Source organism: Staurois parvus, unplaced genomic scaffold (assembly GCF_062004578.1).
Source record: "Staurois parvus isolate SC_StPar_1 unplaced genomic scaffold, SC_StPar_1.0 ptg000363l, whole genome shotgun sequence".
Classification (NCBI taxonomy): Eukaryota; Metazoa; Chordata; class Amphibia; order Anura; family Ranidae; genus Staurois; species Staurois parvus.
Window position 1 is genome coordinate 221,405 of NW_028318159.1, and position 13,389 is coordinate 234,793.

The 13,389-nt window shown below is 36.2% G+C and overlaps 1 protein-coding gene across 1 annotated transcript; it reads left to right on the forward strand.

Annotated features, from left to right (window-relative positions):
- The first annotated feature begins 500 nt into the window (after positions 1-500).
- On the forward strand, positions 501-12,701 carry LOC149456336 (low affinity immunoglobulin gamma Fc region receptor III-A-like). The gene is made up of 3 exons (XM_089685130.1): positions 501-816; positions 3,504-3,755; positions 12,316-12,701. Exons 1-3 carry the CDS (start codon positions 501-503, stop codon positions 12,699-12,701), a joined length of 954 nt encoding a protein of 317 aa, XP_089541256.1.
- Positions 12,702-13,389: the final 688 nt, after the last annotated feature.

Here is a 13,389-nt window from a genome sequence, read left to right on the forward strand (position 1 = left end):
GGAATAATGCCCCAAGATCCAGATAAAAGTAAGCAAGAAAGCACCTGGACCCCGGCCACAGTTTGGAGACCACTGTTCTAGACTGTTCTGTGTGGCCCAGTTACAGTGTGCTGATTGGCCAAGGGTCCTGACTGGCCCCAAGAGTCAGTGTCAATCACTACTTCTGTGGTCAAACCATGTATGGGGCCAGCTTTGTGCATGGGGGCACAGTAAAGGGCCTTCATCGAAGTGTCACCTCAAGGTTGGAAGTGCTCAGTTGCCTAAAAGGGAGGTCCCTATACTTTTCACCAGGGGTGGACTAACAACTCATGGGGCCCCCGAGCAATAAGGGATCATGGGGCCCCTGTGCCCTCGCCCACACTCAAACCACACCCAAAAAAAGCCTATAAAAGGTACCAGGGGCATCTCATGGGGCCCCCTACTGACCCTGGGCCCCCGGGCAGCGCCCAAGTGCTCGAATGGTCAGTCCGCCCCTGCTTTTCACCATACAGGTAGGTGTGATGGTCAGGAGTCCACGTAATATTAACTACACCGTGTATCTCTTTTTTGTTGTCCAAGTTGCCGTCAAAGCTATGGTGACCTTTACACCCAACTGGGGGAATATCTTCATCTATGAATCGGTCAATATAACATGTAACGTAGGATCCCCAACACGGGAGAACCTCAGATATTACTGGTACAAAGACACCAAACCGATCAAGGAACATCGGCCTAGTCTCACAATCCGGTCTGCTGACGAGAACGACATCGGAGAATATCAATGTCGCACCAATACGAGTCAGAAGAGCGATCCGGCCAGGCTCGGTGTCATTAACTGTGAGTTTATTTGTCCTCCATATCTCTACACAACACTTGTCTGATGTCTATATAAAAAAAAAAATGTCTGTAATCTCCTGGACCATCCTTGATCATCATAGACCTTCTCATCTTCTGGGAGTGTCTGAATACTCTCTGTGCTGGCCCAGCTCCTCTGCTCCTCCCCTAAACTCCTTACATAACCTTTTATGTAGCTGCTAATGGAGGAGTTGAGGAGAATACTTGAGTCAGCTGAGGTTGCTGACATCACATCCAAGATCAATCAGCAGTAGTCCCACAGATTTTGAAGGTCTACGCATGGGAGGCTTTTACAGGTAGATATCCCTATGAATTGAAATGAATGGTCTAGTCCAGGGTATCTCATCCAGGGTTCCTCAAGAGGTTGCTAGGGGTTCCTTGAGCAATTTCTGTCTCTCAGACAAGTTTCCTCCATCCAAGATGGCAGCAATCAGCAGTAGTCCTACAGATTTTGAAGGTCTATGCATGGGAGGCTTTTCAAGGTAGATATCCCTATGAAATGAAATTAATGGTCTAGTCCAGGGTATCTCATCCAGGGTTCCTCAAGAGGTTGCTAGGGGTTCCTTGAGCAATTTCTGCCTCTCAGACAAGTTCCCTCCAACCAAGATGGCAGCAATCAGCAGTAGTCCTACAGATTTTGAAGGTCTACCCATGGGAGGCTTTGACCGGTAGATATTCGTATGGGATGATTTTCAATTAAATTAATGGTCTAGTCCAGGGTTCCTCAAGAGGTTGTTATGGGTTCCTTGAGCAATTTCTGCCTCTCAGACAAGTTCCCTCTGACACCAAGGATCTCTTTAGCTATCTGTAAGTGGGTAATACTTCACAATGTCCACAAGTGTGAGGAGCACCATCACAGCCCTCCCATCTTCTGGGAGTGTCTAAATACTCTCTGTGCTGGCCCAGCACTTCTGCTCCTCCCCTAAACTCCTTACATAACCTTTTATGTAGTTGCTAATGGAGGAGTTAAGGAGAATACTTGAATCAGCTGAGGTTGCTGACCTCACATCCAAGATCAATCAGCAGAAGTCCCACAGATTTTGAAGGTCTACGCATGGGAGGCTTTTACAGGTAGATATCCCTATGAAATGAAATGAATGAATTAGTCCAGGGTTTCTCATCCAGGGTTCCTCAAGAGGTTGCTAGGGGTTCCTTGAGCAATTTCTGTCTCTCAGACAAGTTCCCTCCATCCAAGATGGCAGCAATCAGCAGTAGTCCTACAGACTTTCAAGGTCTACGCATGGGAGGCTTTGAGCTGTAGATGTTCTTATGAGATGGTTTTCAATGAAATGAATGGTCTAGTCTAGGGTTCCTTAAGAGGTTGCTAGGGGTTCCTTGAGCAATTTCTGCATCTCAGACAAGTTCCCTCTGACACCAAGGATCTTTATAGTTATCTGTAAGTAGGTAATACTTCACATTGACCACAAGTGTGAGGAGCAATCTTCCCACCGACCATCACCCTAATGTATCATGAGTTGTAGATGGAGTCCTTTTTAGCAGAGGTCCCCTGAGACCCAGAAAGTTATTATTAAGGGTTGAAAAGGGTTGGTGATAGGGTCTCTTTAACCTCTAAGTCCTGCCTCGCAGAGGCCCTTTAAGTGGCCTTTTTTTGGCCAGGAGATGGAATGGCTTCTGTATCATGTGACCACTGGAATTGGCTGACTCTCAATCAAAAGCACTGACTGAGAGCTGTGGGCGTATATATGCTGGGCAAAAAAGCCCACATTTCCTCAGGCCAGCAGGGGGTACCACCAGTCTTCCTGGTATATATACTGCATGTTGAAATGCGTTATTTATATATTACAAAATATATAAAAAAAAATTTTTTAAATATATAAAAATGTTAAAAATATATATTTTTTTAATATATTCTTCAGATTTTTTTTAACATATGAAAGTCATTTTAACATATATTTTGTAATATATAAATAACTCATTTCAACATACAGTATATATATATAAAATACAAATCTACATTTTTGGAATGCATTTACAAATATATGTAAAAATATGTTAAAATGACTTTTTTCTATGTTAATATATTCTTCAGATTTTTTTTAACATAGAAAAAAGTCATTTTAGCATATATTTTTACATATATTTGTAAATGCATTCCAAAAATGTAGATTTGTATTTTATATATATATACTGTATGTTGAAATGCGTTTTTATTAAAAAATATATGAAAAATATTTTGAAAAATAAGTTTCAAATATACTGTAGGTCTTTAAAAATACAAATCTACATTTTTGTAATGCATTTACAAATATGTGTGATTATATGACTTTTTTCCATGTTAAAAAAAATCTGAAGAATATAATATATATATATATATATATATATATATATATATATATATTTATTTATTTATTTATTTATTTAATGTATATATATATATATATATATATATATATATATATATATATATATATTTAATGTATATATATATATATTTATTTATTTAATGTATATATATATATATATATATAAATATATATGTGTGTATTGAAACATATTTTGAAATATATTGAATACGCCCAAATTGTATTTTGTATTTCAAATATATGTCAATATATTTGGGAAGAATATTTTTAAAAATATATTTAAATATATTTTTCTTCCATGTGGGAATATAAATATATCCAAATGTTTTTTTTTTCCAATTTCAGCCCAGCTCATCCTGCAGAGACCTCTGGTCATATACAAGGGCGACCCTTTAACTCTTCGTTGTCACAGCCGTCCCGGTATTCCTGTCACCAACACGACTTTTTACAAAAACGGAACCTTATTACAGTTCTCAGTCACCAACGACCATCTACATTTTACAAAAGTGGATCATAACGTGGCCGGGACGTATCATTGTACCAAGCAAATATATTACAACCAGAAACTCTATGCCGAAACCTACATTTCTGTTGAAGGTAAAATCACGCGGCTAGGAGAGTTTTAATATTTTTTTCTGTAGCTTTTATTTTTTTTTTTTATTTAAATCTTTTATTAAACTTTTTTTTTTCCTTACGAACTCACAGCAGCAAAAATATCATTTACATCCGAAATATAAACATTTCCTTACATTTTGCAATCCCGCCCACGTGGAAGAAAAATATATTTGAAATATATTTTAAAAATATTCTTCCCAATCACATTGACATATATTTGAAATAATTGCAATTTTGGTCTCATTCAATATATTTCAAAAAATATTTCAATAATTAAATATATATATATTCTGTTGAAGGTAAAATCACGCGGCTTGGAGAGTTTGTTTCCTGCTATCATAAATCATATTTGCTTGTTAAATTATTTGGTTTCACGATGACTAATAACACACGGTGATTAAAAAAAAAGGGTTGTTTTGACCCTTTCATGTCACATCTGGAGAGGTGCGCGCATAAATGGGTCTTCTGTATCTTATTTAAAGAAGTGACAAAAAATCGCTTTTAATATTTTTTTTCTGTAGCTTTTATTTATTTATTTTTTTATTTAAATCTTTTATTAAACTTTTTTTTTTCTTATAAAATCACAGCAAAAATATAAATTACATCCGAAATACAAACATTCCCCTACATTTTGCAATCCCACCCATGTGTAAGAAAAATATATTTGAAATACTACAATTTTGGCCATATTCAATGTATTTATTTTTATTACTTAAATCTTTTATTAAACTTTTTTTTTTCTTACAAAATCACAGCAAAAATATAAATTACATCTGAAATACAAACATTCCCCTACATTTTGCAATCCCACCCATGTGGAAGAAAAATATATTTGAAATACTACAATTTTGGCCATATTCAATATATTTATTTTTATTACTTAAATCTTTTATTAAACTTTTTTTTTTTCCTTACAAAATCACAGCAAAAATATCATTTACATTCAAAATATAAACATTCCCCTACATTTTGCAATCCCACCAACGTGGAAGAAAAATATATTTGAAATATATTTTTAACATATTCTTCCCAATTATATTGACATATATTTGAAATACTACAATTTTGGCCGTATTCAATAAATTTCAAAATATATTTCAATAAATAAATAAATAAATATATATATATTCTGTTGAAGGTAAAATCACGCGGCTTGGAGAGTTTATTTCCTGGTATCATAAATCATACAGTATTTGGTTTCACGATGACTAATAACACACATTGATTAAAAAAAAAAAAAAAGGGTTGTTTTGACCCTTTCATGTCACATCTGGAGAAGTACACGCATAAATGGGTCTTCAGTATCTTATTTAAAGAAGTGGCAAAAAAAAATTGCTTTAAATATTTTTTTCTGTAGCTTTTATTTATTTTTTTTTATTTTATTAAACTTTTTTTTTTTCTTACAAAATCACAGCAAAAATATTTACATATTTTTAATATATTCTTCCCAATTATATTGACATATATTTGAAATACTACAATTTTGGCCGTATTCAATATATTTCAAAATATATTTCAATAAATAAATAAATATATATATATTCTGTTGAAGGTAAAATCACGCGGCTTGGAGAGTTTCTTTCCTGGTATCGTAAATTATATTTGCTTATTAAATTATTTGGTTTCACGGTGACTAATAACACACTGTGATTAAAAAAAAAAATGGTTGTTTTGACCCTTTCATGTCACATCTGGAGAAGTGCGCGCATAAATGGGTATTCAGTATCCTATTTAAAGAACTGATAAAAAAAATCGCTTTTAATATTTTTTTTCTGTAGCTTTTATTTATTTTTTTTAATTTAAATCTTTTATTAAACTTTTTTTTTTCTTACAAAATTACAGCAAAAATATCATTTACATCCGAAATACAAGCATTCCCCTACATTTTGCAATCCCGCCCACTTGGAAGAAATATATATTTGAAATATATTTTTAAAATATTCTTCCCAATTATATTGACATATATTTGAAATACTACAATTTTGGCCGTATTCAATGTATTTATTTTTATTACTTAAATCTTTTTGTTAAACTTTTTTTTTTCTTACACAATCACAGCAAAAATATAAATTACATCCGAAATACAAACATTCCCCTACATTTTGCAATCCCGCCCACGTGGAAGAAAAATATATTTGAAATATATTTTAAAAATATTCTTCCCAATCACATTGACATATATTTGAAATAATTGCAATTTTGGTCTCATTCAATATATTTCAAAAAATATTTCAATAATTAAATATATATATATTCTGTTGAAGGTAAAATCACGCGGCTTGGAGAGTTTGTTTCCTGGTATCATAAATCATATTTGCTTGTTAAATTATTTGGTTTCACGATGACTAATAACACACGGTGATTAAAAAAAAAAAGGTTGTTTTGACCCTTTCATGTCACATCTGGAGAGGTGCGCGCATAAATGCGTCTTCGGTATCTTATTTACATAAGTGACAAAAAATCGCTTTTAATATTTTTTTTCTGTAGCTTTTATTTATTTATTTATTTAAAATCTTTTATTAAACTTTTTTTTTTTTCTTATAAAATCACAGCAAAAATATAAATTACATCCGAAATACAAACATTCCCCTACATTTTGCAATCCCGCCCACGTGGAAGAAAAATATATTTGAAATAAATTTTAAAAATATTCTTCCCAATTATATTGACATATATTTGAAATACTACAATTTTGGCCGTATTGAATATATTTCAAAATATATTTAAATAAATAAATATATATATATTCTGTTGAAGGTAAAATCACGCGGCTTGGAGAGTTTATTTCCTGCTATCATAAATCATACAGTATTTGGTTTCACGATGACTAATAACACACATTGATTTAAAAAAAAAAAAAAAGGGTTGTTTTGACCCTTTCATGTCACATCTGGAGAGGTGCGCGCATAAATGGGTCTTCAGTATCTTATTTAAAGAAGTGACAAAAAAAAATCGCTTTTAATAATTTTTTCTGTAGCTTTTATTTATTTTTTTTTTATTTAAATCTTTTATTAAACTTTTTTTTTTCTTACAAATCACAGCAAAAATATTTACATATTTTTAATATATTCTTCCCAATTATATTGACATATATTTGAAATGCTACAATTTTGGCCGTATTCAATATATTTCAAAATATATTTAAATAAATAAATAAATATATATATATTCTGTTGAAGGTAAAATCACGCGGCTTGGAGAGTTTGTTTCCTGGTATCATAAATCATATTTGCTTGTTAAATTATTTGGTTTTCACGGTGACTAATAACACACGGTGATTAAAAAAAAAACTTTTTTTGACCCTTTCATGTCACATCTGGGGAGGTGCGCGCATAAATGGGTCTTCTGTATCTTATTTAATGAAGTGACAAAAAAAATCGCTTTTAATTTTTTTTTCTGTAGCTTTTATTTATTTATTTTTTTATTTAAAACTTTTATTAAACTTTTTTTTTTTTCTTACAAAATCACAGCAGCAAAAATATCATTTACATCCAAAATATAAACATTCCCCTACATTTTGCAATCCCACCCATGTGGAAGAAAAATATATTTGAAATATATTTTAAAAATATTCTTCCCAATCACATTGACATATATTTGAAATAATTATAATTTTGGCCACATTCAATATATTTCAAAATATATTTAAATAAATAAATATATATATATTCTGTTGAAGGTAAAATCACGCGGCTTGGAGAGTTTGTTTCCTGCTATCATAAATCATATTTGCTTGTTAAATTATTTGGTTTCACGGTAACTAATAACACACGGTGATTAAAAAAAAAACTTTTTTTTGACCCTTTCATGTCACATCTGGAGAGGTGCATGCATAAATGGGTCTTGAGTATCTTTTTAAAGAAGTGATAAAAAAAATTGCTTTTAATATTTTTTCTCTGTAGCTTTTATTTATTTATTTTTTTAAATTTAAATCTTTTATTAAACTTTTTTTTCCTTACAAAATCACAGCAAAAATATAATTTACATCCAAAATATAAACATTCCCCTACATTTTGCAATCCCGCCCACGTGGAAGAAAAATATATTTTAAATATATTTTAAAAATATTCTTCCCAATTATATTGACATATATTTGAAATACTACAATTTTGGCCGTATTCAATATATTTATTTTTATTTCTTAAATCTTTTATTAAACTTTTTTTTTTTCCTTACAAAATCACAGCAGCAAAAATATCATTTACATCCGAAATATAAACATTCCTCTACATTTTGCAATCCCACCCACGTGGAAGAAAAATATATTTGAAATATATTTTAAAAATATTCTTCCCAATCACATTGACATATATTTGAAATAATTATAATTTTGGCCACATTCAATATATTTCAAAATATATTTAAATAAATAAATATATATATATTCTGTTGAAGGTAAAATCACGCGGCTTGGAGACTTTGTTTCCTGCTATCATAAATCATATTTGCTTGTTAAATTATTTGGTTTCACGATGACTAATAACACTCAGTGATTAAAAAAAAGGTTGTTTTGACCCTTTCATGTCACATCTGGAGAGGTGCGCGCATAAATGCGTCTTCAGTATCTTATTTAAAGAAGTGACAAAAAACATTGCTTTTAATATTTTTTTCTGTAGCTTTTATTTATTTATTTTTTTATTTAAATCTTTTATTAAACTTTTTTTTTTCTTTTTTTTCTTTACAAAATCACAGCAAAAATATAATTTACATCCAAAATATAAACATTCCCCTACATTTGCAATCCCACCCACATGGAAGAAAATTATATTTGAAATACTACAATTTTGGCCGTATTCAATGTATTTATTTTTATTACTTAAATCTTTAATTGAACTTTTTTTTTTTTCCTTACAAAATCACAGCAGCAAAAATATCATTTACATCCGAAATATAAACATTCCCCTACATTTTGCAATCCCGCCCACGTGGAAGAAAAATATATTTGAAATATATTTTTAATATATTCTTCCCAATTGTATTGACATATATTTGAAATGCTACAATTTTGGCCGTATTCAATATATTTCAAAATATATTTCAATAAATAAATTAATATACATAAATATATATATATTCTGTTGAAGGTAAAATCACGCGGCTTGGAGAGTTTGTTTCCTGGTATCATAAATCATATTTGCTTGTTAAATTATTTGGTTTCACGGTGACTAATAACACACGGTAATTAAAAAAATAAAAAAGGGTTGTTTTGACCCTTTCATGTCCCATCTGGAGAAGTACACGCATAAATGGGTCTTCGGTATCTTATTTAAAGAAGTGACAAAAAAAATCGCTTTTAATATTTTTTTCTGTAGCTTTTATTTATTTTTTTAAATTTAAATCTTTTATTAAACTTTTTTTTTTCTTACAAAATCGCAGCAAATATATAAATTACATCCGAAAATATAAACATTCCCTTACATTTTGCAATCCCGCCCACGTGGAAGAAAAATATATTTGAAATATATTTTTAATATATTCTTCCCAATTGTATTGACATATATTTGAAACAATTACAATTTTATATATTTTCAATATATTTCAATATATATATATATGTGTATATTTATTTATTTATTGTAATATATTTTGATATATATTGAAAATATATAAAATTTTTATTATTTCAAATATATGTCAATACAATTGGGAAGAATATTTTTAAAATATATTTTTCGAAAATTAAAAAAAAAAAATTAAATTGCATTTATTACAATTGTCATGGAACATTAGCAGTGAGTTCCTCCTGTAGATGAGACATTTTTTAAAAATAACCAGAGAACATGCAAAGTGCTCAGCCAACCTGAAAGGGGGAAACAACGCAGGAAACCTGGTATTTGCATGATGATCTTCCTGCAGATGGTCGGTGAGGGTCAAAGTCAGACGAAGTGGTTGGGTGTTCCGTGCACAGAAGGTGATGACACCTTACAAGGTGCCGAGAAAGTGGCCATCAACCAAAAATATGTAAATAAAGTGCGATGTTTTAATAATCTGAATTTTAGATGGTGCTCAACGTCATAGAGGTTCCCGAATTAGTGAGAGAACTCCATCGTACTTGTGAAACCTCAGCAGGATGAGACATCTTTCCCACTGACACCAATGATGGGGCACTATTCCTCCCACTGACACCAATGATGGGGCACTATTCCTCCCACTGACACCAATGATGGGGCACTATTCCTCCCACTGACACCAATGATGGGGCACTATTCCTCCCACTGACACCAATGATGGGGCACTATTCCTCCCACTGACACCAATGATGGGGCACTATTCCTCCCACTGACACCAATGATGGGGCACTATTCCTCCCACTGACACCAATGATGGGGCACTATTCCTCCCACTGACACCAATGATGGGGCACTATTCCTCCCACTGACACCAATGATGGGGCACTATTCCTCCCACTGACACCAATGATGGGGCACTATTCCTCCCACTGACACCAATGATGGGGCACTATTCCTCCCACTGACACCAGTGATGGGGCACTATTCCTCCCACTGACACCAATGATGGGGCACTATTCCTCCCACTGATACCAGTGATGGGACACTATTCCTCCCACTGATATTAATGATGGGACACTATTCCTCCCACTGACACCAATGATGGGACACTATTCCTCCCACTGATACCAATGATGGGGCACTATTCCTCCCACTGACACCAATGATGGGGCACTATTCCTCCCACTGACACCAATGATGGGGCACTATTCCTTCCACTGACACCAATGATGGGGCACTATTCCTTCCACTGACACCAATGATGGGGCACTATTCCTCCCACTGATACCAATGATGGGGCACTATTCCTCCCACTGATACCAATGATGGGACACTATTCCTCCCACTGACACCAACAACGTTGCACTATTCCTCCCACTGACACCAATGATGGGGCACCATTCCTCCCACTGACACCAATGATGGGGCAATATTCCTCCCACTGACACCAATGATGGGGCACCATTCCTCCCTCTGACACCAATAATAAGGCACTATTCCTCCCACTGATACCAACAACGGGGCACTATTCCTCTCACTGACACCAATGATGGGGCACTATTCCTCCCACTGACACCAATGATGGGGCACTCTTCCTCCCACTGACACCAATAATGGGGCACTATTCCTCCCACTGATACCAACAACGGGGCACTATTCCTCCCACTGACACCAATGATGGGGCACTATTCCTCCCACTGACACCAACAACGGGGCACTATTCCTCCCACTGACACCAACGATGGGGCACCATTCCTCCCACTGACACCAATGATGGGGCACCATTCTTCCCACTGACACCAATGATGGAGCACCATTCCTCCCTCTGATACCAATGATGGGGCACCATTCCTCCCACTGATACCAATGATGGAGAACTATTCCTCCCACTGACACCAATGATGGAGAACTATTCCTCCCACTGACACCAATGATGGGACACTTTTCCTCCCACTGACACCAATGATGGGACACTATTCCTCCCACTGACACCAATGATGGGGCACTATTCCTCCCACTGATACCAATGATGGGGCACTATTCCTCCCACTGACACCAATGATGGAGAACTATTCCTCCCACTGACACCAATGATGGAGAACTATTCCTCCCACTGACACCAATGATGGGGCGCTATTCCTCTCACTGACACCAATGATGGGGCACTATTCCTCCCACTGACACCAATGATGGGGCACTATTCCTCCCACTGACACCAATGATGGGGCACTATTCCTCCCACTGACACCAATGATGGGGCACTATTCCTCCCACCGACACCAATAGTGGGGTACTATTCCTCCCTCTGATACCAATGATAGGGCACTATTCCTCCTATTGACACCAATGATGGGGCACTATTCCTCCCACTGACACCAATGATGGAGAACTATTCCTCCCACTGACACCAATGATGGAGAACTATTCCTCCCACTGACACCAATGATGGGGCACTATTCTTCCCACTGACACCAATGATGGGGCACTATTCCTCCCACTGATACCAATGATGGGGCACTATTCCTCCCACTGACACCAATGATGGGGCACTATTCCTCCCACTGACACCAATGATGGGGCACTATTCCTCCCACTGTCACCAATGATAGGACACTATTCCTCCCACTGATACCAATGATGGGACACTATTCCTCCCACTGATACCAATGATGGGGCACTATTCCTCCCACTGACACCAATGATGGGGCACTATTCCTCCCACTGATACCAATGATGGGGCACTATTCCTCCCACTGACACCAATGATGGGGCACTATTCCTCTCACAGACACCAATAGTGGGGTACTATTCCTCCCTCTGATACCAATGATGGGGCACTATTCCTCCCACTGACACCAATGGAGATCTTCCCAAAGGGATCACACCAGAGCATCCAGTCAATTGCCCTGACGTTCCTTATTGGCTCAGATGGGACACAGGGGGAGACGTCCAATGGTATCATCCGTTTATAAGTTGAAATATTACGAATGGTTTATCGAATTGTATTAATTTTCACTTTTGTATTTTTCTAGAAAATGTTCTCCTAGATAAGAGCCAAGCAGCCCACAGCTTCCTTTGGATTCCAGTTTCGGTGGCTCTTTTCCTAACATTCGTCATCAGTCTCCTGCTCTTCCTATTTAGACACCAGCTACCTCCATTGACCAGAGGTGGTCCTCAGAACTATTCGGTCTCAGGTACTGTTCACAAAGAAGGAAAACATAAAACTACTCGAAGTATTCAAACTCTTGGGGTGGATAGGATTGTGGTGGATAGGATTGGGGTGGATACGATTGGGGTGGATAGGATTGGGGTGGATAGGATTGGGGTGGATACGATTGGGGTGGATACGATGGGGGTGGATACGATGGGGGTGGATACGATGGGGGTGGATTTGATGGGGTGGATACGATCGGGGTGAATACGATCGGTGTGGATACAATGAGGGTGGATACGATCGGTGTGGATACAATGAGGGTGGATACGATCGGGGTGGATATGATGGGGGTGGATACGATGGGGGTGGATACGATGGGGGTGGATACGATTGGGGTGGCTATGATGGGGGTGGATACGATTGGGGTGGATACGATTGGGGTGGATATGATGGGGTTGGATACGATTGGGGTGGATACGATTGGGGTGGATACGATTGGGGTGGATACGATTGGGGTGGATACGATTGGGGTGGATACGACTGGGGTGGATACGATTGGGGTGGATACGATTGGGGTGGATACGATTGGGGTGGATACGATGGGGGTGGATACCATTTGTTTGGATACGATTGTGGTGGATGCGATGGGGGTGGATATGATGGGAGTGGATACGATGGGGGTGGATACGATGGGGGTGGATATGATTGTGGTGGATACGATTGTGGTAGATACAATTGGGGTGGATACGATTGGGGTGGATACGATTGTGGTGGATGTGATGGGGGTGGATACGATGGGAGTGGATATGATGGGGGTGGATACGATTGTGGTGGATACGATGGGGGTGGATACGATGGGGGTGGATACGATTGTGGTGGATACGATGGGGGTGGATACGATGGGGGTGGATACGGTTGTGGTAGATACGATTGGGGTGGATACGATGGGGGT